Here is a 26,156-nt window from a genome sequence, read left to right as displayed (position 1 = left end):
AAACTTGTGAACATCTTGATCAGTTCTTTTCATACATCTCAACAAAAAAGGCCATATGCTGACATCATAAATCCATCCTCAGTTAACAAAGACACTTCAATTTGTACAACGGTATCTGAGAGTGGTTACAATTTATTGTATTATTATTGTCACTACTGGAGGGTAGCTACAAGTTTACTTGTGTTTTTGGTATCCCCCACCGGCTTATAATGCATCTAGGGAATAAAGAGTCAAGTGTTTCTTGTTGCAAGCTGTGGAAAGTGTTGAGTAGACCGACAAACACATTGCTTTTACTCTTCAGCAAATAATATGATGTGAGTTAGTGGAACAATCATCTGTGGTGTTGTATTGATTGGGTTTTGCTGCACATATGCTACATTTTGACCAATCACAGTTAAGTTGACCTTTGACCCCCAACCATATTGTCATACTTTCTTGTTTGTGTCGAAAAGGGTATATAAATTACGATACTTATAGAGTACTTATAGCACTTTTTCCAAAGTGTGACAATTTTTAGCTCCCATATGTGCATATGTATATATGCAAATGGGAGGTATTCTTATAAGGTTGCAAAATGACGTGTCTGTATGTCTGTCTGTCCGTCCATGTCAAAAACTCCTGAACCGCAGCACCTACTGCCTTAGTATTTGGTGTGCAAGTGCACCTAGGGGTGGAGATGTGAATTTGTTCAAATGAACACGTCAGTGCCAAAAATATGCAAATGATGAGAAAAAAAGAAAAATCCTGCAAATGGCTAAAACTCATTAAGAATTGGTCAGATTTGGTTGAAACTTAGTATGCAGAAATTGGGGTGAAATTTGCATATTTGTATTTTTATGGTATTTTTTTCCGTTTTTAGTAAAAAAATTTTGTTTTTTGAAATCACATGCAGAGTTCGCGTTTACGCAAAAATCGTGCGTATATACGCATTGAAATTGACTCTCTACGCATTTTTTTCATCGTTATGCGTTTTCTATACGCAAAGGATAACACCGAAAGCACTCCCCACGACTGAGCTTAGGCGACAACCAGACTAAATTTGTTGCAACACATTTCTGTCAATCACTCATTTTGTGTGGAAAGTTTCGGATTCTCTGGGCGTTGTCTGAAAAATCGGCATCGTAGTCCACACGTTATCACGTTAGGCACGTTATCATGTCAGCTGTGCCAATGAATTACGTTGCTAATTTTCAGGCGAGCGATAGTTTCTGAAAGTGAGTGATTGACAGAAATGTTGCGACAAATTATATAAATGCCAACCGTGCACGATCATCGCGTCTCGCTGTTCCCAAATTTTGATCAAGCACACATGCAGCATGGCGTCGAAGCAGACAAATCTGTTTTCTTTCAACTTTGCTCTACGAGTCCGTGAAAAAAAATGATTCATCGGTAGAGCTCGTCGGAATCCCGATGAATTTTAAACACTGCAGAAGTGTCTGGATGGTAACTGGTCGTTCCGGCACCAAGTCGTTTCGGCCCAAGTCGTTTCGGCCTCTCAATTTCCGGCCTAAGTCACTTCGGCACTGCAACCCAAGACGTTTCGGCATTCAGTAATTGACCGATCCGTCATATTCGTAAGCGTGACCTTTGCGTTCTGACCAGTACTTTATGTGCATTTTGTGTGAATTTTGCCGTGCTGTTTCGTCACCGCTTTCAAACTTTTGCCGTGTCGGCGGCTATTGATATCGATAAACTTGTGTCACAGATTTGAAAATGATATGAAGTTTTTTCTTACGGTCTCTTCCCATGTTCTCACAAATATTAAAGCATGTACGTGAATATAGTTGACACTGTACTTTTTAGTACTTTGATTGGTAACATTACGCTCCAGCACTAGTTCCCACAGGTAGCCTTCAGCGGTGCCGAAACGTCTTGGGGCCTGAAATTCGAAGGCCGAAACGTCTTGGGCCGAAACGACTTGGTGCCGAAACGTCCAGAAAACCGTCTGGATAAGCTGCCATAACTCTAACTTTGGGTTGCCCGATGTGTTTTGACGGTCGCATGTCTAACCTTCGCTGTTACGTTTCAAACATTGTTCAAGTTGTTCGTTAACTGTTTTCATTAAAATAATGTTACATCGTACAATCCGAATATGTAGTGTAGGTTTATTCAACGGCACATTGTATTTTGCAGTCAGTTTTTTCATCAATCGAGTGCGGAAGTGAAATTACGCACTCAAATCCAGCCATTACGCAATTTTAGCAGACTAATGCGTATGCCGTACGCGAGGAGAAAAAAGTCACGCGAACACTGACTTGTCTGATTGCTCTGAAAGTTTATATTCATGTTCCTCAGGATGACCTCAGTCAAGTTTGTACAAGTTTTATTGATATTATCATATTTGTAATTTTGGGGCAATTTTCCTAATTTTTGATGAACAATTGTTTTATCAATAAAATGCTGATCTGATAGCTTTGATATTTGGTATACAGTTATCTAAGATTTATCTCAATATAATGTATTGAAGTTATGTTGAAACTGGCAATTTTTTTTGTTTTTGGGGCAATATTTTTGCCTTTTTTGGTCAAATTTTTTCTCCTAAAACAGCTGATCTGGTAGCTTTGATATTTAGTGTACAGGTTCCTAGGATTTATGTTGATAAGATATATTGAAATTAGGATGAAATCTGCAATTTTGTATTTTGGGGCACAATTTTTCTCATTTTTGGTCAAAAAATTTGTTTCTCAAAATTTCAGAAAATTTGTTTGAGATTTTTGCACGCATTTAACCATGTGGATGCACCAGCTGTTTCTGGAAGAAAACAATGTTTACTTTTTTCTGTACGGTTTCTGAGTTGATGATTGTATGTTGAAATCTCCCCATGTATCTGGTGTACTGTATGGGCAAAGTGTAAACAGTAGTTGCATGTTATGTATTTCAGTCTATGTCAAATATTGTAAATGAAAAATCAAGAACAGTTTGCTTTGTGCTTGTAAAAGATAACATATTTGTCAATACATAAACTGCCTTGCAGATTGATTGTCTTAAAAATTATCACAGAAGTAGAAAAGGAAAAGAAACTAATCAAATTGCTGTAACATATTCACCCTAGGTGCCTGTACGCCTATACCGGTACATGTACTTAACTATTTTTTACATTCAGCTGTTTGTTATATCTTTATCACTCTCCATGGGCCAAGGCACACTTTGGGGCCAATGTCATCACTCTGTGCCAGTCTGTGTATGTCAGTTTGTCTGTATGTATGTCCATGTTTCTTACAATTGTTGGTTTGTTTTGATAACTATATGGGAGCAAACAGTGATATTGTCACTATTTTTCAGAATCCGATGATGGAGATTCTGAAAGTGATGAGGAGATGCTACATTATCATGAAATGAAAGATGAGGAGGAGGAGGAGAGGGAGGAGGCAGATTGGAAATCAACTGGAGCAACCAGGGCTTTAGGAGACTGGGAGGCACATACCAAAGGGATTGGTTCCAAGCTTATGGCCAAAATGGGATACAAAGTTGGGTTAGTGAATGCTTTGTATGACAAATATATAGGCCCCTGTATTATCAAAGTCATTTCTGAAGAAAACATAGATGTTTTGCGTTTGAGATACAGTATGTGTTTGTTTTACATGTCTGCTGTGTGTCTAGTGTGTGTATGTGTATGTCTGTGTGTCTGTGCATGTGTGTGTGTGAGACTGATCCTGATGATCAACAGAATTCTTGACAATTTTGTGGTCTGCGTTATAATGGTGTTATCTTTATGTTGAGTACAGTGATACTTTGAACCAATTATTACGTGCCTTGATGTGAGTGCAAATCAGTGCAATGATTTCGATAGGAACATCCCGGGAGTTAGGGGGTTGTGTGAATGATGTATTGATCGGTTTCCATAGTTACCCGGTCCAGTGAAGCCCTTCAACGATTTTGACGTCAAAGTAGACGCTTAAAGCTAAATGTAAAATATCCACTGCTATTTTGACTTTCGTTAAAATACCGGTATGTTTGATGCTGGTTGATAATGGTAAACTTGTTTGAGAATATGCCCTGCAAGTAACTATCTGTCGTATAGCGTTTACTTAGAAGAAGAGATATGTAATAAAAATATTATTACCTGAATACATGGGTTTATGTGCCCGAGAGCAGTAGACAATTTGAGCTCCTGGCATTGGGGCAAATTGTCACCTGCTCTCGGGCACAAAAACCCATGTAATATATAATATTTGTCACTCATTGTAGAAAAAAGTGACTTTACATTCATATTGTTTCAGCTTGTGGTAATGTTACTCACATCAAATATACTGATATGTTGTTATCCTGTTCAATTTGTGGAAGAAAATTTCTTTGGATATCTTACTTCATGTTGACCATAGTATTATATTACAGCGGTATGTTTGTATTTGATCTTTACACAATAAAGGCTCTGGCTAGAGAAGTCAAGGTATAGTGGAACCGGTGGAAGCTGTAGTGTTACCATCAGGTAATATTTTAAATGATTCACACATCCATATCACTCACTACAACTAATGCCATGAAAGGAACAAAATCAGGCCTGTTTATGTCTCTTGAAATGGCAGCAAAATTTTGATAGAGATTTCCATGTTTAGAATCACAAGTATGCTGAAAAGTTGGTCGTTAAATGTTGTCCTACAGAGAAGATAAACTGAAGTAGCACCAGACAAATGTGTTTTTTGATTCTGTGATTTTGATTTTAAATTGTTCTTTGATTTGTGTGTAGTCTGCATAACTATAAACTCCAACCGTAACAGAAGTGTTCAGTTCAGTAATTTTATGGTGCATCAGTCATTCAACTCGCATAATTCTTGTCAAAACAATTTAGTCTTTGATCAGTCAGGTCTGCATTTCATTGAAGACAACTATCTTGACTGACTTTACTGATCCATGCTACATGTATTGCAGGCAGATCATTGGATGTGTGTGCGGAACTCCGTGAAAAGAAGAAACTTGGAATCCTAAAGACAATGAAGAAAAAGAGGAAAAATGTCAAGAGATTACAAGACAAAAACATTGAAAGAAGGGTGCATGATGTGTTTGACTTTCTTAACAGGAAACTTGGTGGCAGTAATGGTGAGATTTAAATTTTAGTATCCCTGCAGACAGTCGTTTTGTGTCAGTTACACAGATGTCTTCAAAAGTTTTGTCAGTGTGAAGATGAAGGGCTAGATAATGCATTTATGAATTTGTAATCTCATTGGATTGTTTTTAATTCATGACCACCCTGTTCTTGCTAAATATCACCCAAGTATACCAAGAGCTTTCTGTGATTTAAGGCAACCTGATCAATGCAATTTATTTTCAAAGCTAAGGCTCCACTATTAATTGCAATTGCAGCACACTGTATGTGATATTCTTCAGCCATTTCCTTGCAAGTAATGGAACAAAACCATCTACACATACTTGTTAAAAACGATACAAGCCAATCCAACAACAATATCAACAATCATGATTTTGGTATGGTGGTTACTTTAATGATCGCAGTACACTTTTCATACCATGCATTGAAATAAACAACCCATTCACATTTATTACCGTCTCCTTGTTCAGAGATTTTAATAAAATGTGACATATCCCATGATTCAGTAATTCTATAATGTGACTTCTTTCCCTCAGCTGAGAGAGATACAAGTGTTCCCATCAACAAAGAACCCAGTGCACAGAGAAACAGAAATGAAAATTCAAGTGGAAAAAGGGAAAAGGAGCATTCTAGTAGAAATTTAAATATTCAGGTAAGACCTGTCATCATTGAAAGATTAATAGTTTGATGGTGTTTTCTCATGATTTCAGAATATCGGTAGTTCACATGAAGGCAGTGTGAATTGTAGTGGTTGGTCACATGAAGGCAGTGTGAATTGTAGTGGTAGGTCACATGAAGGCAGTGTGAATTGTATTGGTAGGTCACATGAAGGCAGTGTGAATTGTATTGGTAGGTCACATGAAGGCAGTGTGAATTATAGTGGTAGGTCACATGAGGCAGTGTGAATTGTATTGGTAGGTCACATGCTGGCAGTGTGAATTGTATTGGTAGGTCACATGAAGGCAGTGTGAATTGTATTGGTAGGTCACATGAAGGCAGTGTGAATTGTATTGGTAGGTCACATGAAGGCAGTGTGAATTGTAGTGGTAGGTCACATGAAGGCAGTGTGAATTGTATTGGTAGGTCACATGAAGGCAGTGTGAATTGTAGTGGTTGGTCACATGAAGGCAGTGTGAATTGTAGTGGTAGGTCACATGAAGGCAGTGTGAATTGTGTTGGTAGGTCACATGAAGGCAGTGTGAATTGTATTGGTAGGTCAACATGAAGGCAGTGTGAATTGTATTGGTAGGTCACATGAAGGCAGTGTGAATTGTATTGGTAGGTCACATGAAGGCAGTGTGAATTGTATTGGTAGGTCACATGAAGGCAGTGTGACTTGTAGTGGTAGGTCACATGAAGGCAGTGTGACTTGTAGTGGTAGGTCACATGAAGGCAGTGTGAATTTTAGTGGTAGGTCACATGAAGGCAGTGTGAATTGTATTGGTAGGTCACATGAAAGCAGTGTAAATTGTAGTGGTAGGTCACATGCTTGCAGTGTGACTTGTAGTGGTAGGTCACATGAAGGCAGTGTGAATTGTAGTGGTAGGTCACATGAAGGCAGTGTGAATTGTAGTGGTAGGTCACATGAAGGCAGTGTGAATTGTATTGGTAGGTCACATGAAGGCAGTGTGAATTGTAGTGGTAGGTAACATGAAGGCAGTGTGTATTGTTTGTATTGCAAGGCGTCAGACTACTGAAAACAAATAACATTATTTTGTTGTATGACAAAGCCTAATTCTGCACACATCCTGTCTCAAACTGTGTTGGTCCAACTCACAATGGGTTTACATGTGGGAATACAAAGGAGCAGTGAATAACCATCAAGAAACCAGTGATAAAATGGACAAAGAAACCGTCTTTAGCATGCACTCAATATGTTTACAAATTTCATATAAGTCTAAACACATACACATTGATTACACTGAAAGAAAATGTACAAGCAGTTTTCAGATCAACTCAGTTTTAAAAACCATTTCTTTCCAAACCATTGTAAGGAACATAAAAAGCTCGAAGATAATGTAAATTCCAGCATTGTCAAATCTTTAACGCATTATTGCTCTATTTTTTAAGAACCTGTTATTGTGTTTGTTAACACCAAGAATTATAAGTAATTTGTAAGTTCCAGCAAACTAGCCAATCAAGAGATGAGAAGAGATACGCTTCTCTCCCTGTATAGTCATTGTTTAAAAGTGATTGACCTCATTTTGATCTACTGGGTCATACAGACATTAGTCGTATTTATGTTGTGCAGTATGAATATATCATCACTGCATGTAAACTGTTTTAAATTTACAGGGAAAACTATTTCCTAATAACATAAGAGGATGAATTCATGTTCTTTCTGTCCAAATCAGTGGTACCCAAGAAGTTGGTTTCATAACTCTTTCCATCATTTCTGTACGTACATTGTAATGGACAAACACATATACATGGTACTGGGCAATTCATAAACAGAGAGAATGTTCAAACCCTGGAGTCCCTTTGTGATCTGTTCTACGTCTAGCTGTGCTTTACCAGCACATTGCCAGCAGTTGATTCTCCCACATATGCCTGTATGCCAGCCAGTCCTACTCTGTCTCTACCATATGTCTGTATGCCAGCCAGTCCTAGTCTGTCTCTACCATATGCCTGTATGCCAGCCAGTCCTACTCTGTCTCTACCATATGTCTGCCAGTCCTAGTCTGTCTCTACCATATACCTGTATGCCAGCCAACCCCAGTCTGTCTCTTACCATATGTCTGTATGCCAGCCAGTCCTAGTCTGTCTCTACCATATGCCTGTATGCCAGCCAGTCCTAGTCTGTCTCTACCATATGCCTGTATGCCAGCCAGTCCTACTCTGTCTCTCCCATATGCCTGTATATACAAGCCAGTCCTAGTCTGTCTCTACCATATGTTTGCCAGTCCTAGTCTATCTCTACCATATGCCTGTATGCCAGCCAGTCCTAGTCTGTCTGTACCATATGCCTGTATGCCAGCCAGTCTTAGGGACTGTGCTCTACAATATGCCTTATGCCAGCCAGTCCTAGTCTGTCTCTACCATATGTGTATGCCAGCCAGTCCTAGTCTGTCTCTACCATATGTCTGTATGCCAGCCAGTCCTAGTCTGTCTCTACCATATGTCTGTATGCCAGCCAGTCCTAGTCTGTCTCTACCATATGTCTGCCAGTCCTATTCTGTCTCTACCATACATGTATGTCTGTATGCCAGCCAGTCCTAGTCTGTCTCTACCATATGTCTGTATGCCAGCCAGTCCTAGTCTGTCTCTACCATATGTCTGTATGCCAGCCAGTCCTAGTCTGTCTCTACCATATGTCTGTATGCCAGCCAGTCCTAGTCTGTCTCTACCATATGTCTGTATGCCAGCCAGTCCTAGTCTGTCTCTACCATATGTCTGTATGCCAGCCAGTCCTAGTCTGTCTCTACCATATGTCTGTCAGTCCTAGTCTGTCTCTACCATATGTCTGTATGCCAGCCAGTCCTAGTCTGTCTCTACCATATGCCTGTATGCCAGCCAGTCCTAGTCTGTCTCTACCATATGCCTGTATGCCAGCCAGTCCTACTCTGTCTCTCCCATATGCCTGTATATGCAAGCCAGTCCTAGTCTGTCTCTACCATATGTCTGTATGCCAGCCAGTCCTAGTCTGTCTCTGTTATATGTCTGTATGCCAGCCAGTCCTACTCTGTCTCTACCATATGCCTGTGTTAGAAAGTTGACACCTCAAACACCTTCAAGGAAAAGAAAACAAAACAGATAAAACTGACAAAATTCTGATATTTACAAGTACAGACATACAAGCTGATTAATTCATGACTGCTTTTGTAATACACTAACTTAGAGAGTTTCAACCATAGTAGCATATATGACTCTAAATACACTATGATCTTACATAGTTTAAGTGAATTATTTCACTGACACAGCAAACATCCTTACCAAACTTGGGCAAAAACTTGACTTGAATAAGACTCAATATAGCTCTGTCAATATTCCACGGAAGCCAATATAACCAGTCAATATATAGCTTTTTATCTTTCAAATATTCCATGGTAGCTAATGTAATCTGTCTTTAAAGCTTTGTTAAATTTGGAATACACCATACTAGCCAATGTAATCAGTCAATATGCTGTTGATAAATTTTGACTACTTTATGCTAGCCAATGCAATCAGTCAATATATTGCTGTTATATTTTGAATACACCATACAAGCCAATATAATCAGTCCTTTCTAACTTTCTTTCAGCTCATGAAGACACATGAAGATATGAAAGATTTAGAAAAAGAATTGACAAGACTAAAAGAAGCCAGGAAAAGAAATGCTGGAAAGTAAGTTTAATCTGTTCATTCCTTGTTAATGTTTTGAATTAAACATATTCTGGGAGTCCAAAACCCATCAGGTTTTGATGGTGTTGGCACCTGTATGGAGAACCACCATACACTGTGAATGATCTGAAAAGTGATTGACAGCTTTTTGAATAGATTGAGTTACTGTCCTGTCATCTACTGCACAACTATTCTACTTAACAGTTCACAGTTAGTAGGGAAACATTGAAACTTGGCATTCTATGATATATCTGGATGTCAAAGTAATCAAGTTTATAGTTATGAATGTTTCTCCAGAAGTATTCTAATTGGTATTATCAGATCACTTTGTAAACTGCGTTTGTGTTTTTGAATTGAAGATTTCTTAAGCACACCAAAGGTGTGGGAAATGGAATCATAATTCCATAAGCCAAAACCAACTTAAGATGTAAAAGTGCAGTTCTCCTGAAATGGCAATATCGCCCTCAAGTGTCAGTCATTCACACAAAAAAGAGAAAGGTCTGTGCATGTACTTTATACTTCCTGTGACTGAATGGATGCAGTTCTTGACAACATTGACAAAATACTACAGCACACTCCATCAGCCAGGGCATCAAAGGAGTATTATTTAAGCCCTAGATCTAGAGGTATAAAATCCAACTTCAACTGAATTAAATTCTGTAGAGCCTCATTAAATGTTTAACACTGAAACTAATCAGTGATTTTTGATTACACAACTGGAAGTTGTGATATAGGGGTAGTTTCAACCGGTGAAAGATGTCGTCCATTTCCGTAAACGACAAAAAGCCAAAAACTGCTGAACAGACTGCGTTGATATTTGGTACCGATATTCAGAGTGGTTCCAAGATTCCAATTCGGAAAATGGAGCCAAACGGAGCGGCGGTTATATAGTTTTGGGAAATTTCTAACCCCCCTTTTTAACTAATTGATTTTAGGGGTCTTTCATATATGTAGTTTTGGAATGTACACCAATCCTGCATTGTGGACTGTTTTATGAGTTGTGGAACAGAAATGAGGTTTTGATGAATGTTAGAATATGCAGGATGGCTGATTTGAAGTATAAGAGATTTCTATGCTCTTTTGGGTATCAAAAGCAATAAAAAAACATATTTCATAGTTTAGATTCTCACTTTTGAGATGACCATAAGCATTTGTTATGTACACATCCTTGAGTCAATATACAGACTTTGACATTCCAGAGATTAAGTATCCACGACCTCACATGTTACAGTCTTTCACTACCATGGTATGGCCCAAACCCATTGTTATCAATGGTGAGTGTGGACCTGTCTACAGGAAATTGGGGTGAACAGGTTAGACAATGCCGTTACAAGTTGTAGGTTAGTTATCAAGGTAGCACCAGCATAGAGTCCTGAGCATCTGTCCATGTGTTCTCACAGGAAATTACAGGGAAAAAATTATTTGAGAAGTTTCTCTCCTTTAAATAGAAGTATATTACAATTTAAACCTGTCATGGATGGATTGCTCTCAAATGATCTGAAACACAGTTATTGCCCATTAGCAACAAATTTATAGCAAGATTTATGTAAAGTTCATGAACTTACATAAGGTATTAGACAAAAGATGACCATGACTTGCTACTTTTCAATATTTATTTCATTCAGATTTCCTCAGCTTAGTGTATAATTTTGTAATCTTAATTACTGTCAACTTAGGTTTACTAACTTAGGGACCGTTCAGTTTTTACGGCCTGGGGGGGGGCGGCAAAATCTTGTCGCCGGTGTTCAAAAAATATAGACCCCCCTGCATTTTGTTCGAAAAAATGATGAACCCCCCTTTGTCAGACGATAAAAATTGATGACCCCCCCACCCCCCGCTGAAAAATAACCAAAACCATATGTCAAATTTACCCGCACGGTGGATTTGAACTCCGGTACGCGGCGCACTTTATTCGTGTAGCAGAGATGCCAGTGCACAAACTTCTCAGCCACATCCATGCAAACGTCTGTTACTTAGGACAACTGTAAGGCAATTTTTTAACTTCATTTCCATAGACTAAAAAAAAAGTAAACTTTATTAGCCCGCCAGTTAAGAGGGTCATGGGCCATTACATAAAGTCAACTTTATTCTTGTGGGCAACCAAAGGTGGCCCGCTGGTAAAAAGAGGGTTGATCATGGCCATTGCACGAAATAAACTTTACTGAACAGTAAAAAGTGATGACCCCCCCCCTTCGCGGATTCCAAAATTATGATGAACCCCCCTGGATTTTGCCCCCCCGGGCTGTAAAAACTGAACGGTCTCTTATTCTAACCTAATTATTCTTACACTACTGTTATACCTTATAACCACAAAATTTCAAGAGATGCATATATGATTGTCACTATACAAACAATTTACAAATATGTCTTCTGCTTATTGCTCCATATACATATACATGTCCCTTTTCTCATAAAAATGGGCTTAAAATCGCAATGTGAAAAATAGTCTTTCAGCTATATGTTGCTCATTGACTTCGTGGTCTGTCTAATCAGTCTCTACGGACACCGTCCGGGGGGACTTATGGGTTTGGTCATGTCCGTGGGTGCGTCTGTGTGTGCATGCATGCGTCCATCCGTCCGTTCACGCAGATATCTCAGACATGCCCTGGTTAATTTCTTTCAAACTTTGCACAAGGATAGTACCTACCCCATACAGATGCACGTCGATTTGTTTCACAATGCCATCAAATTTGGCCATGTTAGAGGACTTTTTAGTTTACACCACCATAGACTACCATGTATAAGTCAGCTGTCCATAGAATCAATGATGAGGTATGTACGACCCCAAATGAATAAGAAATACGAGTGATTCTGAGACTCTCAGTTCATAGAAGAGTCAAAGTGCGATCACGTTTGCGACTGTAATTGAGACTCGCATTTCGCTCGGGGATGTATATTTGCGAGTGAATTTGAGACCGTGTCTGAGACTCTCATTTAACGTTACAAACAGCAAGTGCGACTGTTCTTGCTACTGACATGTGACTGACTCACTTCCTGACGTAATGTGGAAGGTCCGTCGTTCGCGTGGCATCGGCACACGCTGGAGAACCTGCCAGCTCAAAAGTTCACCCTTGTTCAGCTCAAAAGACATGACGAATATCGTTTCACAACAGTCTGAACGGACGGGTGGGATCTGATCGAAGCTAAATGTAACCGAGCTTTTATAGAAAATACTCATCTATTCATTTTTATTTTATAATATACATACTTTCCTAAAACAACATGCAAGTTAACACCTTTTGGCGCATCCAAAGATCAGTTTTGCCAGGGACTGAGTGTTCGGCAAAACACAAACATGAAGGCATTAGTTACGTAGGGTAGTGACTGCGTTTCACAAGTTTTGATCGTTTTCTTGATTTGCAATTGTCTCAGACGTGTCGGAATTGCGGTGATTATTTGAGTTACTTTCCATCAAAGACGAGTGGGGTGCGGGATTGCTGGATAACAAAGGTCTGTAAGATGTCAATCAAAAAAGGACGCGATACAGGTGTGAATCGGTAAACGTTTGCGATGTAAACATGTTAGATACGGCGCGGCACAGCATTGTAATTAGATGGAACGACCGCAGTGCAGACCCGCAAGCACAGGCGCTCTGTAGCTTGGTAGTCTGCTAAATAGATCGATTCTCGGCTCGATCTATCGATCCTGTAGTCGATATGCCCACGACTGCAACCTAAACACTCATTTAGGTTGCAGTGCGGGCATGTCGACTACGGGATCGATAGATCGAGCCGAAAAGCGATCTATTTAGCAGACTACCCAGCTCGAGCGCCTGTGCCCGCTGGTATGTCACTCAAGCCATAGCGCGTTCTTGCGTAGACGCTGTACCTAGAAACGCCGCCATTTCTAATCGTTTCTTCCACAGAACTGTCATGAAAAGTTCAGATTCAAGTTCTTTTAGATTTTGCTGTCGTTTATAACCTCTAATTATTATCGTCTTGCCGTTTTAAAAGAGTTTTGAGGACCTAAACGACATCGTGTGTTGCTCCATTGCCATGGAATCCGATGTCAAGGAAAAGCGGTGACTTTTTCAAGTTGAATGAAATTTCCTTTCTGTTTGCATTATTAGTCAATTAATCGAAATACTTTTGTTCACAATTGATTAAACTATAGACAGTGGACTGTCTCGATTCTCCCGTCTATGAATCGATATTCACTGACTCATTCTTTCTCTTCTTTGTCGATCGATGAAAGTAATTTCATCTTCAATACTATGTCCTCATTCTACAGATGATATCCAAACCTATATTGTCATTTATTTCTGACCAACGTACAAAAACTTGGTCCGATCGCCAAAGCACATATCTGACGAGATGTTTTGCGAAACAGTGAATAAATACATTGGATGAACAGCCGTACTCTATGCATTAGAGGATATCCATGTTGCAGCCTCTCCGAAAAAATACCCGGGGATGTTTAGGCAGTAACAAAGGCGATGACTCAGTTAGTTGAATAAAAAAACTTTTCGTACATCATATTTTTATCTAAGCGAACATTTGTCGGTTTGATGAGCGACAGTACGCAGATCGCCCATATAAAACTAGTCAAAACAATTCTGCGACAATGATGGTGCCTCGTCGTGAATGTCCTTGAACCCGTAGCCGCAACCATTGTTTTTTTTAATGTTGATGATTGGTAGAATTCATGTATCAAAATTTGATGACACACGTGATTGAATCCTGTGATTGTTAGGCAATTGACGGTGTGTAGGGACGGCTACAGCCCACGGACCATGACAGTATCAGCAGTACGAAGTACATTGCATGCTTTCTGAGAATGAACAGCTTGTTTCCATAGCTACCATGCGAAATCCGGCTTTGACCAATGTTCCTGTCCTGTCGGACGATAACTTTCGAGCTGCGTAGCTACTGTTGAGGTTCAGATATCCGAATCAATCGTGTTCGAAAGGCTTATCGATTTACAGAAAATACTAAACTTTTGTTATTAGTTAGATGAAACGTTTGCCGACGGGAACGTCATCGAGTCATACTCATTTACATATCACTTCCCAGTTCAGGCGATCTCGCTTTGTGGGTCCATTGACAAGTGAGAAAGTGCTAATTTTGACTGAGGTTAATGGATGACGTACATTTTCTTTGAGCCTCCCGGGCCTTCCATATGAAAAATATGCGCTCAATCAGTGATTGGCTTAAGCTGATACACGTCATTCTCGCACTAACAACGGTTATTGGAATAGTTCAAGAGTTATACACACCTATCCTTTTCATGCCCTCCGAAAGAGTCATGTACTCCAAAAAGCCACTTTTGGAAAACGACTAGCTGACAGCTGATGACAAAACGCACTCAATGTGATTTCACGCTTCCTTGGTACTCTTTATACAACTCGAAATATTTTTTGTTAAAGTAAAATGAAAGACGAAAAAAGCTCCGTGAACTGACGATAGATTTCCGAACATCTGATGAGGTGAAATCTACCATCAATTGGCGGATCAATCGGAGCAAAGAGAATATGGTATTTCCCATTTGATCTCCGAAACGTCATCGTGGAGTTTCTCACAGAAATGAAATTTTGTTTGTTTCATCGTTCGTGCTCGATAGCTGTCGACGCGACTGCAGCTGTTCGACGCGACACGAAATTTGCAAATTCGTCGATGTATGAATTCTTCGAACTATTATGGAAATCAACAGCAAAATGAGCAAGTGTTTCAATATGTTTCGAATTACAAAGCAAGCTGGACATCATGAAGTCAAAAAGTAATACGAAATTTTCAAATGAATGTGAAACTTCATGAAGGTCAAAGGTAAAAGTACGTCATGACTGGGCGTGACGTTGAAGGTTCGATAAACAGTATGGCATCAACAATAGCCGATACGGCGTGTGCGTATCTGACGTTAGTCCAGTCTTTCTCTATTTTCGCTAGTTTTATGTCTTAGTACCCATTTATCGGTTTTATTCGCCATATTTTATCAATATTCTCAATGTGTTATATAAATACACCAGCTAAATCGATTGTAAGAACTGACTTACCTTTCCGTAATCATAGGCCTTACTCTCTATACCACGGTCCTCCAGGGACCGTGTCTATACGGTGCGTCATGCAACCGCGTAGTTCGAATATACATGATTGATAAAGAGTATTTGTTTTATTGACCTTTATTTTCCATAATATACAGTAAGATGAGAAATGAAGGGGAAAGAAGCTGAGGTAAGGCATACGTCGATGTCGACACGCCGTACTCCGTGATCATTTTTTTCAAGGACCTGTGTGCACGGTCCTTCCACAAACCGTGGTCTGGTGTCTCGATTGCTACTTGTTCTAGTCTCAGCGCCAGTCGCACTTGTCATGTGAAAGGTAATTGAGAGTCTCAGGTACAGTCTCAGATCAAGTCGCATTTACTGTTTACTGTAATGAATGAGAGTCTCAGATATAATCGCAAATGAGGTCGCATTTAGTATCTTCTTCAATTTGAGAGTCTCATATTCATCTCACTTCCTGTTTATAAGGGGTCGTAGATACCTGTAGAATCCCATGTATAAGGCCAAGTAAAATAAAAATTTAGTTTCTCATCATATTCATATTGCAAAAAGGATTCAGTGACACAGTTTTAGTCCCCACGGATGAAGTCCAGGGGCCTTATAGATTGGGTCATGTCCCTCCTCCGTTCACGCAGATATATCAAATATTTTGACAAAATGTCACGTGACCTAGGTGACCTTTGACCTCAAATATATATATTTGTCCGTAACTCAGTAACCACAAGTGCTACACCCTTCATATATGGTATGATGGGACACCTTATGACGCCACATATTGTACCTCATTAATTATGTGCATATCTAATTTTGAGCGAGCCAATAGAGCTCGAGGTCTGATTTTTGGTATAAAGGGATGACTTAGCAGTTCAATTTTTTGACAAAATGTCACATGACCTCAGTGACATTGGACCTGAAATATACATATTTGTCCATAACTCAGTAACCACAAGTGCTACACCTTCATATATGGTATGATGGGACACCGCATGATGCCACATATTGTACCTCATTAATTATGAGTAGTTTCACAATGTGCCAGTTGTGATCAAGTGCCATTGGCGCTATTTTGATTTTAAAGTTACTGTCCAGATGATGCCCAGTTTGTCAGCAAGTTTTCATACTGTCTTCCTTTATTTGCCACTTTTTATGACCCATTGAGACTTTTCTCCAAAAAAGGCCTTTGTCCAATTTTTGCAGACAGTCACTGTACTTTTTTTGTGACATGTTTGTCTTGTTTGATGTTCTTGGTTTAGCTTGATAAGCATTGAGGTTGTCTGTGGTTAATGTATTGCTGCATTTGTTTGTCCAACAAGCTTCACTGTTTTATCCAGCAAATCCACTGTATCATTTAGATTTAGTGACTTATCTATATCATCACTTTTGATGGAGTGCGTAGTATTCCATAACTGGGCTAAAGTTCCCATGGTATGTGTACATGGTATTCAACCATTTTTGTCTGGTTTTACACTTGTAGTTGTTGATACCCCCAGGACACTGTGGCCTTTGGCTTGGAAAATGGTATCAATATAACTGTCAACTTTAGATACCTTGAACACCACAGAGTCCAGAATTGGCTGGGTTCCATTACGCTTTCTTTTATAGTCTGATCGTTGACATACTTGATTAAGTATTTGTCAACATACTATTGCAAGTTTGGTGGTAACCACATGACTTTATCTGCTTTTGGATCAAAGTGGCGTATGATTGAGCTTTGGAAGGCTTCCACTCACTTACAGGGTGTTGCCTGGTAACATGACTATCTGTAAGGTCATGAATGCTAGAATCCAAATTCAATGATTCACTGTCCAATATTTTGATATTTTCAAAGATATTGCTGGGGTTTTTTGTTTGAACACTTGTTTAAAATAGTGTTCATGCAAAACTTAGTCTTCGTTACCTAGACTGCTCTGTGGGACTCTCATCCAACCGCCCTTACAAAAACTCTCCAAGTAAGATTGAGTGATACAGACAAGATTGATGCATCCTTGGAGCAACTGATCTATGATGTAATTATTATATTGTTTTTATTATATTATTCTTGTCTGGTTGAAAATATATTCAAATTTTATGCAAATAACTATTCAAATTTTATTTAGATTTATGCAAATTTTACCTACGTCCTTTTCTAAAATCCTGGGGAGAACACTGCATTGTACATCATTTGCTCCCAGGATGCATTGCTTTTTTCCATATCGCGCCATCTTGCTCATAGATTTTTGAATGGGCTTTCCACAGACTGTGCAGGGGTGGCTGGATTAGAACCCTGCAAAGCAGTCTGGGTAACTGACAATATGCAAAGCTTTGTAATGTCCTCAAGCTGATACCTCTCAGGTTATGTCTGATGCATCCTCTTTTTTCCGTTTGAAATGGATTTGAGTTTTTTTCTAGACACCTTTGCACAAAATTGATCCGGCTATGACATGACTGTACCGTAAGGTTTTGTCAAATATGAATTCAAAATTACATGCATCCACACAGCCTGCAGCCATTTAGGATAAGGAAGTAGTGTGCATGCACAAATCTTTCTTTTTTCTTTAAATGGTTGATACTTGAGGGCGATATTGCCATTTCAGGAGAAATACACTGTTGTATGAAAAGGAGATTTGTGATGTAGATTCATTGACATCGGCTGTGCAACCAGGTGATCGCATGAAACCAAGCTGTAATCAGCAATACATGTATATGAAAGTCATTTCAAGGTTACAGTATTTAAAATTATTGTTTTTCAGAGACCGAGCCATGACAACCCATGTGGATGAGAAGATTGCTGCTACAGAAAGGCTGATGATATCACTCAATGAAAAAGAAAAGAAAATTAAAAAGCAACAACACACAAGAAAAGAACATAAAAAATTGACTATTTTTTAGTGCCAAGGTTACTGTTGATGTATGACAGTACATTGTTGACTGGACTATCCAAGATATTTACTATATTCAAATATACAATAAAGTTTAAAGACAGAGAAAATTGACATTCATTTTGTTGCTGTGATACCATTTTGTGTCATCATTAAAGATAAAACTGGTGATTTACATTAAAGAGTACGATGACAGCGGATCAATGATTTGTGTAAGGAGCAAACAAACATAAACAGTACAGTATCAGCAGCTAGGGTGTTCCAGAGGAGGGTTGTATGGTTGGGAAGGAATGATCCACAGCCAGTTTCATTTCCTTGGTTGTAGGTATCTTTTCAAATTTTATTCAGTATTCCTTGATATGTTGGAATTCCCAATGAAATTTTTCTTTGTGATGCATCAAGAATGTTCTGAATTAAACCACTTTAAAAAGCAGAGCAGTGTTCCATGTGTGATTATTTCCAATGTTGTCTTTTCCTAATCAATGCAACAACTTTTGTGATCAGGAGATCTATATTCCTTTGTGTATTTACCTGTCTGTCTGTGTATTTTTGTTTCTGGGAAGAGCTGTCAGCCTTGAAATACTCTATGCTGTAGTAGTCCATTTCTTGATGAAGATCAATGCCAAGTCTATGGGTATACCATAGCAATGGAGTTATGGTTGTTTGATTCACATGGTGCCATAAAACCAAGGTGTTATCAAAACATCAGTCTGTCATTACATTGCTTTCACATTGTTATCTTTGTAGTCATACAATTATAAGTTTCTTGGAGTGTGTAGTTGATATAAAATGAAAAAGAAACTGAAAATTATTACTATTATTATTATTTTCGTATCATGAATTAGAATCCACAGACTTATTTGAATTAAAGGGGAAGTTCACCAAGGATGATTTTAAGATATGTGGTAGCTCTGTGGTCATTTACCCAGGAAAATCTATTTTCACTATTTATAACTCGCAGGATTTTCTGCAAAAAACGATAAAATAGTACAGGAAGTTGCCCATGTAATTTGAATCATGGGGAAAAAAGCTCCAAACTTGGAGCTTGCATAATGTGATATGGAAGGGACCATCTTCGGACGGGTATGGCCCCCACATTGTCCACTCACAGTAACACAGTAGTAAACAGCAACACAAAATCTGACAGTGGAAAGTTTATTATAAGTGATTCATTGTTTATGCAAGGATACTCAGTATAAACAAAAATTATGTAAATACGCACAGCCTGGTTGAAGCATGGATGAGTGGACAATGCCATACCCATGGGAAAATGGTCCCTTCCATATCACATTATGCAAGCTCCAAGCTTGGCGCTTTTTCCCATGATTCAAATTACACGGGCAACTTCTTGTACTATTTCAATCGTTTTTTGTAAAAAATCTTGCAAGTTATAAATGGCGAAAATAGCTTTTCCGGGGTAAGTGACCACAAAGCTAGCACATATGTAAAAATCATCCTTGGTGAACTTCCCCTTTAATAATCAATCGATTTTTATCTGCAGTTCATAATCTTAATTCATACTTCATTGTATCTTAATTCATACTTCACTGTATCTTAATTCATACTTCACTGCATCTTAATTCATACTTCACTGTAAAACATGGTTACCCATAATGCTCTTCCCTGTACACAGACAAGGGATGCAAGTGGTTTCATCCTCCATTCTATGCAAATCACTGTAATCATCAAAAATGTCACTAAATCAACATTTAGATTGATAAGTTTGACCTGTGACAAGCTTCCGTTTACCATACTTGACCACTCTACTCAATTCTGCACCTTAAAACATACATAAAGCTGACATATCAAGATTTTACAGGTTCTGTGGCCCCATGAAGTCAATAATTTCATGAAATCCAGTGCTAAGTGTCATGTACTGCTGTCAACTTTCCTTACGTTACATCAGTACTGCATCTGTAAGGGACCGTCTCAGATTGTCGCAGAAGTTCAAGAAACGAAATTTCTTCGTTTAGATCAAAACCCTCCCCCCTCCCTCTAAACGAAACTTCAAAAGTGCGAAATGTTCATGTCTGCCTGAGAGTACAATGTTGCATTTTGCTATAGCTACTAAAGACGTATTCCCCTTGCCACATTACAATTAAAGTAAACGATCAGATTTGAGTACTAACAGGGCATTTTACCGCATAAAAGTTTCATTTTATTTTACTTTCCCTTTTTGCATCTCTTGTGCTGTTCTTTGTCTTTGTGAACACGCAATTTGTACTTGGTAAGGGCGGTAAATAAGCGAAAAACTTTGACAAGGGGGCCCAGGCATGTTCAATCATATTAAAACGACTATGACCAGGTGCATAACAAGTGAGAATAAAGACATCTAGTGGTTAGAGCAGACGCTTATAAATAGCAACTTTTTAAAAAAATGATACTTTTTGTCTTTGTATAATTTGATGAATGAAATGTTTAGAATACAATGCTCCTATCGGTAAATTGTGTTTGGGGCACAAACGAGATGGAAACAGTTACAAATTTGTTGGCACGAGTGTGCAGTTTTTCTTTAATTTAAAATAAACACACGAAAACTTGTGATCACAAAATAAAAGTGCGAAAGTGAAGTTCACTAATTGAATGGAGGTCAAACCCCCTCCCCCCCCCCCTAAACGAATAATTTCGCTTTTTGAACTTCTGCGACAATCTGAGACGGTCCCTAACACAAGGACCATGTGGCAATGTCTGATGCAATGTATCTCTCCTAGCCTTTGACATAAACTAAGGTTTCATGTCAGGGATTGTTAACAGTAATGTTGCATTGTAAGCCAATGAATACTACACTAAGTGTCTAGTTTGCTGATTTCAAATTTTGAATCACTTTACCATAGCAGGTTTTTATCCAAAATTATTTCAAGTGATGGCAACAGACATTGTGAACATTTGATTTCTGGCTTTGTTTACATTGTAAGGTGTTGAGTGTGGACCTTGATCATTGAAGCACACACTATGGACTTTTATCATTGGGGATGACCACTGTATAAAGCTCACCATAGTCAGCTTGTGTGCGTATCCGAAGTTGACTTGCTGCCCTAGTGCTCAGATGGCAAACGAACTGTACTTTTAATCAGTACATATACATGATTGGTTTTCAAAAGAACGATGTCCCCAAAGTTAACCAATGGGGTTAACAAATGAAGGCCGATCATTGGCTGAAAATTGGCATGACCTCAACTTCAAATCTCATGGAGTAGAAATGGTGTGGCTGGTAAGAATGCTCTTCAATGTTGTAATCATAGGATGGGTTTCCCCGACAGGAGGTTCATGCAAACAGCAAAGAAAAGGAAACTCAGCTTAGGGATTGACCATTCCATGCCAGGGGAAGGAGTGGGAAGATTGATGAGATACGTAGCGCTACTTTTCTACCTGATCCTCTTGCTGTTTATGATTTCAACTCGAGAATTCTGGCAACTTTTCATGCCTTTTTAGGAATTTCCTCATGGCCAATATCCAAAGTACCTGCTGTTTTATCATTTGTCTGAACTTTGGCCCAGTACAATAAAATAACTTTTCCACAGGATCAAGCAAAAACTGAACTGTTGTGAATTCATCCTTTATTATTACACAATCATATATTTTAATTGACTTCAGTTCAATTACCATTTTGAAATTTAACCACGCCGTAATCAGGCTTTTCATTAGAAGCTGGCAGATGGAGAAATGACACAAGAAGGTCACACATTTTCCATTCCTGCATATTCTTTGGTCTTCAGTCTCTGGCAAACTGAGAACTGTTTTTTATAAAATGTATTGTCATTGTTTGGTTGTTGAATATTGTTACTCAAACACTAATCATGCAAAAATGTAATAAAAATATTAGTGTTCAATGTCATTTTCAAACAATTTTACTGAGTGCAAAATAAATTGAAACACCTCTCAGATTTCACCATTACACACATTAATTTCACAATTTTTCGATAGGAAGGGGACACTCCCCTCTCGTGCTCTCTCCCCTTGGGGTGTTCTATAAGTTTTACTCAGTAAAAAACAGATTGAAAACACCTCTCAGACTGCACCATTGCACATATCTATTTCTCAAATTTTCCATGCAGGATAGGGAACGGACCCCTCTGACGCTTTCCCCCTCAGCCTCTCGCGTGTCCCCCCCCCCCCCCCGTACTTTCAAATTCTGCCCAATCAGATATCCTAGTGAAAACCGTGTCATGATACCCATCCGAATTAAACAATACTATGGTATATGGTTTGATACTGGTTATAGCATGAGCTTTTATATCTGTATTTTGTTGTCACTTTGGATTTCATTTTGTTTGTTTCACCTTTTTTCAACCGTCATGAGATAACTAATAATTATTATTATTAAATTAATCTTAATTTAAACTCGATAACTCCATAGGTGAAACAGCTCTTTTCATGGAGGTCGAATAGACAAAAGAAAATCATATTACAGCACTAACTTGAAAACACAAAAAACGCAGAAGTACAAATATAAAAAAAAAATACAAAGAGGCATCAGACAAGTAAATAGAATACAGAAAGTTGCCTCACAAGATTTCCTAAAAACTATGATTGATTTGGGGAGATTGTTGTATTGATCCACACCCGCAACAGACAAGATGTTTTAATAAAGAAGTGTACCTGCTCCTTTCAGACTACCTAACCTGGTTAGCGTGAATAACAGGACAAAATAGCAAAAAATCATGCTAGTGACCTTATTATATTTTTTTCAGAAGTTTTTATGAATCAAAACAACCGAAATGATATTTTTGCACTGAAAAATCGACAGTTATTTTTATTTTGAAAGATCAGTAGAGAATAATAACAATTGTAGCTCTGACATAATATCAGTAAGCTAGAGGGTCAAATCTCAGGTCTAACAAAATCACCTTTTTTCGTCACTTTTTGCTGTTTAGTAAGAAAATTTGCGTGGTGACCCCAACTTTTTATGCTTCTAAATCAAAGAACACTGTCTGTTTGATAAATATTGCTGTACTTTTTAACATTTTGAAAATTATTTTGTGCATTTATATGAAGTTTATCTTTTAAAAAGAATAATTTTACATTTATATGATAAATTATGGGTCTAATATTTAATTTTAAGACAAGACATCACAAATTTTAGTTGATTGTCCTAATTCAGCTGTCCTGGCAATGCAAAAATGTGGTAGCACACTGGGATCTGTTAATCGTTTGCGATAAAATAAAGATTCTTCTGGCTTGGCATGTGTTTTTTCAAAAATTTGTATGGGTACCCCATATTTTTTCATATCTTTGCAATGTACACATAAGATTATTTCAGAAAAGTCAACTTCAATAATGTCCCAACATTTTTTGGAATGGTAGCGTACCTCCTAAGGAGGTTCTGATTGGAAGAACGAAGTGATCTGGAAGGGATATAATTATTGGTTACATAGCCAGGGGTTAGATTGTGAGTTGCTCTGTAAATTTGGGCCATACGGTTACAACGGAGTTTCAAGCTAATGGGCAGCCAATGAAGCTGAGTATACATTTGAAAAGTGGAAAGAGGCGGAACAGTGTCAAGAAACTTGTCTCATTGCACGTCTCTGAAGACGCTCTAATGCATAGATATTGCTACTGGAAGTAAAGCTCCAAACATTAGAACAGTAATTGATTTGTAGTGATATGAAACAGTAATAAAATAGCTTGCGTGAGTGGAGAGGAAGAAATTTTTTGATGCGTGCCAAAAGAAACAATTTGGAATTGATTTTGCTTTCAATTTATAATAATCTAGCAGGGTACACCAGGATATGAAAGGTCGACCATTGCTGTATTTTTGTAAATTTTGCAAATACATGTATTGGTATTTAACTTTTCTAGATGGAGTGGGGGTCAGTCATAATTTCTGAGTTAGAGAATGGGGTTACTCAAATTCACCATGGTTGGAAGGGGGGTTACTCGAAATTTCGGAGTTTCCGATGAAATTCCTCCGACCCCCCCCCCCCCCTCCGCCAGGCCGTAAATAATGACGGCTCCCTTATGGTCATCCTGAGGGACCTCTTTACCATAATTTGAAGAAATTTGACTGAAGTCACCGCTTCATACAAATATCCATGCAATCGAACGAGCAGTTCCGAAGACGCTTGGAATGAAAAATGTTGACGACGACGGACAGCGGAGCCCTAAACCTAATGGGGATATTGTCACTATTGAAAGTTTATTAAGTGGTAAGATATGGATTACGCATTGAAAATTCACTTTATATGGCTAAGGGTTAGAAGAAAGCCGCAAAATTAAATGCTTATCTTCCCCGAGCTCGTTAATATGTCTTTCCTAAACCAAAAGGTAAACGTTACTGCTTGGCGCTGAAGCCCTGTATTGCTGATGTAATACCAACAAACCTGACAATACCCCGTTCTTAATGCGAGAGACTGTATGGCTTCCCTATAACATTTACAAGCAAGTTGGAAAAAGGGCGTGTTCGTTAATGTTGCCTGCGAGAACAAGTATGAAGGAATGAAGGGTGACGCACTTACAATAACTTTGGAGTTTTTTTAGAGTTAGCCGATTCAGAGGACAAAAGCAGATGCGCAAAAGAAGGGCAGTGAACAGCTTTTTGGTTAAGAATGAATTTATTTCACAGGGAAAGGCGGAGAGATATCCTAGTGGGGTGTTGGAAGAGGTGAAAACGAACGGGTGGATAGTACATTTTTCAATTTTCTATTGAGCGGCGGTCAAGTGAGCGTACGCTTTCATAAACTGCAATTTAACATTCAAAAAGTGACCGGATTGCTTCCCCAGTTGATCATATGAGCCGAGACATGGAACACTGGTTTAGAGAAACTCATTCAGGTTTCAAACAGTACATTCCCTCTCAGTTGAACGTTTGGTTGACAATATACAAAAAGGAAATAATAATGTATTTGGAAAAAAGCAAGACTGCATTTTTTTTAAAAATGGCCGAGTTATGTATTGCTCCATTATGGTCGAATAAAGACCATATTTCTCTTCAAATCTCAACACAATATTTTCAGCATATTTCCAACATCTCGTAAAACATTTAATTTCTCTTTTATTAAATTTCCTTTTAGCTTTGCTTTGATGATATGATATCTCTGCTTGTCAATATGTCTAGTTGAATTCTGTATTCACACATGCTTTCTTGAAATAAATCAAACTTTTTAAGGTAAAAATAGTGGTTAGAGCATGCAGAAGTAAGTGCTCTCATTAATGAACAGACAGCAGGCAGTTGTGTACACTCGGTACCAGAGATTGTAGAGTATTTCAACCACACTGTCTATACTTCAAGTAGAACAAATCGCCTACGGTGATATAAATAACACGCTGTTTGACGAAGGAAGCTTTCATCATTGACGGGAAGGTAATCTTTTATTATTTACGGGAAGAGGGCGCTTTAATTAACACACTGTTTGCCTAATGTTCACTTAGGGAGCATTCGTTTTTATGGGGAGGGGGTCGGTGGCACTTAAGCTTCAAATGAAATGCAAAAAAAGATACCCCTTCCTCAAAATTAAATTTCTAAATATTACACCTGTCTAATTTATCAATTGTAAAATGTGACCCCACCCTCAATTATTCATTGATTTTATTGATTAACCAGTTGCACCCTAAGTCCCTGGGGTGGAGTTGATATTTGGAAGTACCATGTTGCATGACGTCGGACTTCTAAAATAATCAAAGCCTATCTCTCATAACCATATAGTTTAAGAATCACCATGAAACACTTGTCCAAAATATGCAAAGTAAGGTCATGCGACCCCATTTAATATTTTTAAAAGGCCACCAACATATAAAATATGTATTTTTCCATGTGTTTGTAATTTTGATAGGAAATCCCCATTAACAGTGTAATGTAAACAATCGCTCAATATTTGTTGCGTGTACATAAGTAAAAAAGTGCAATATTGATGATGGCGCTGTATTTTGTCATTATCTGAAGTATCAATGTCGTCCCCATGCCTTACTTTTCCATCTAATAACAGTTACACTGAGGAAT

The 26,156-nt window shown here is 38.4% G+C and overlaps 2 protein-coding genes across 2 annotated transcripts in view; both read left to right on the top strand.

Annotated features, from left to right (window-relative positions):
• LOC139114810 (zinc finger CCCH-type with G patch domain-containing protein-like) overlaps positions 1-18,653 on the top strand; it is a 37,026-nt gene extending 18,373 nt beyond the window's left edge. Inside the window, exons 8-13 of the mRNA XM_070676745.1 lie at positions 3,283-3,476; positions 4,370-4,429; positions 4,870-5,037; positions 5,581-5,696; positions 9,285-9,367; positions 18,092-18,653. Of these exons, the coding sequence (XP_070532846.1) occupies positions 3,283-3,476; positions 4,370-4,396 (221 nt within the window). The 3' untranslated portion in view covers positions 4,397-4,429; positions 4,870-5,037; positions 5,581-5,696; positions 9,285-9,367; positions 18,092-18,653. The remainder of the gene's footprint in view (positions 1-3,282; positions 3,477-4,369; positions 4,430-4,869; positions 5,038-5,580; positions 5,697-9,284; positions 9,368-18,091) is intronic.
• LOC139114013 (zinc finger CCCH-type with G patch domain-containing protein-like) lies at positions 4,567-9,772 on the top strand. Its single transcript, XM_070675486.1, has 5 exons — positions 4,567-4,576; positions 4,870-5,037; positions 5,581-5,696; positions 9,285-9,367; positions 9,724-9,772. Exons 1-5 carry the CDS (start codon positions 4,567-4,569, stop codon positions 9,770-9,772), a joined length of 426 nt encoding a protein of 141 aa, XP_070531587.1.
• Positions 18,654-26,156: the final 7,503 nt, after the last annotated feature.

Source organism: Ptychodera flava, chromosome 16, assembly GCF_041260155.1.
Source record: "Ptychodera flava strain L36383 chromosome 16, AS_Pfla_20210202, whole genome shotgun sequence".
Taxonomy (NCBI): domain Eukaryota; kingdom Metazoa; phylum Hemichordata; class Enteropneusta; family Ptychoderidae; genus Ptychodera; species Ptychodera flava.
This window is presented reverse-complemented; position numbering and strand designations above follow the sequence as displayed.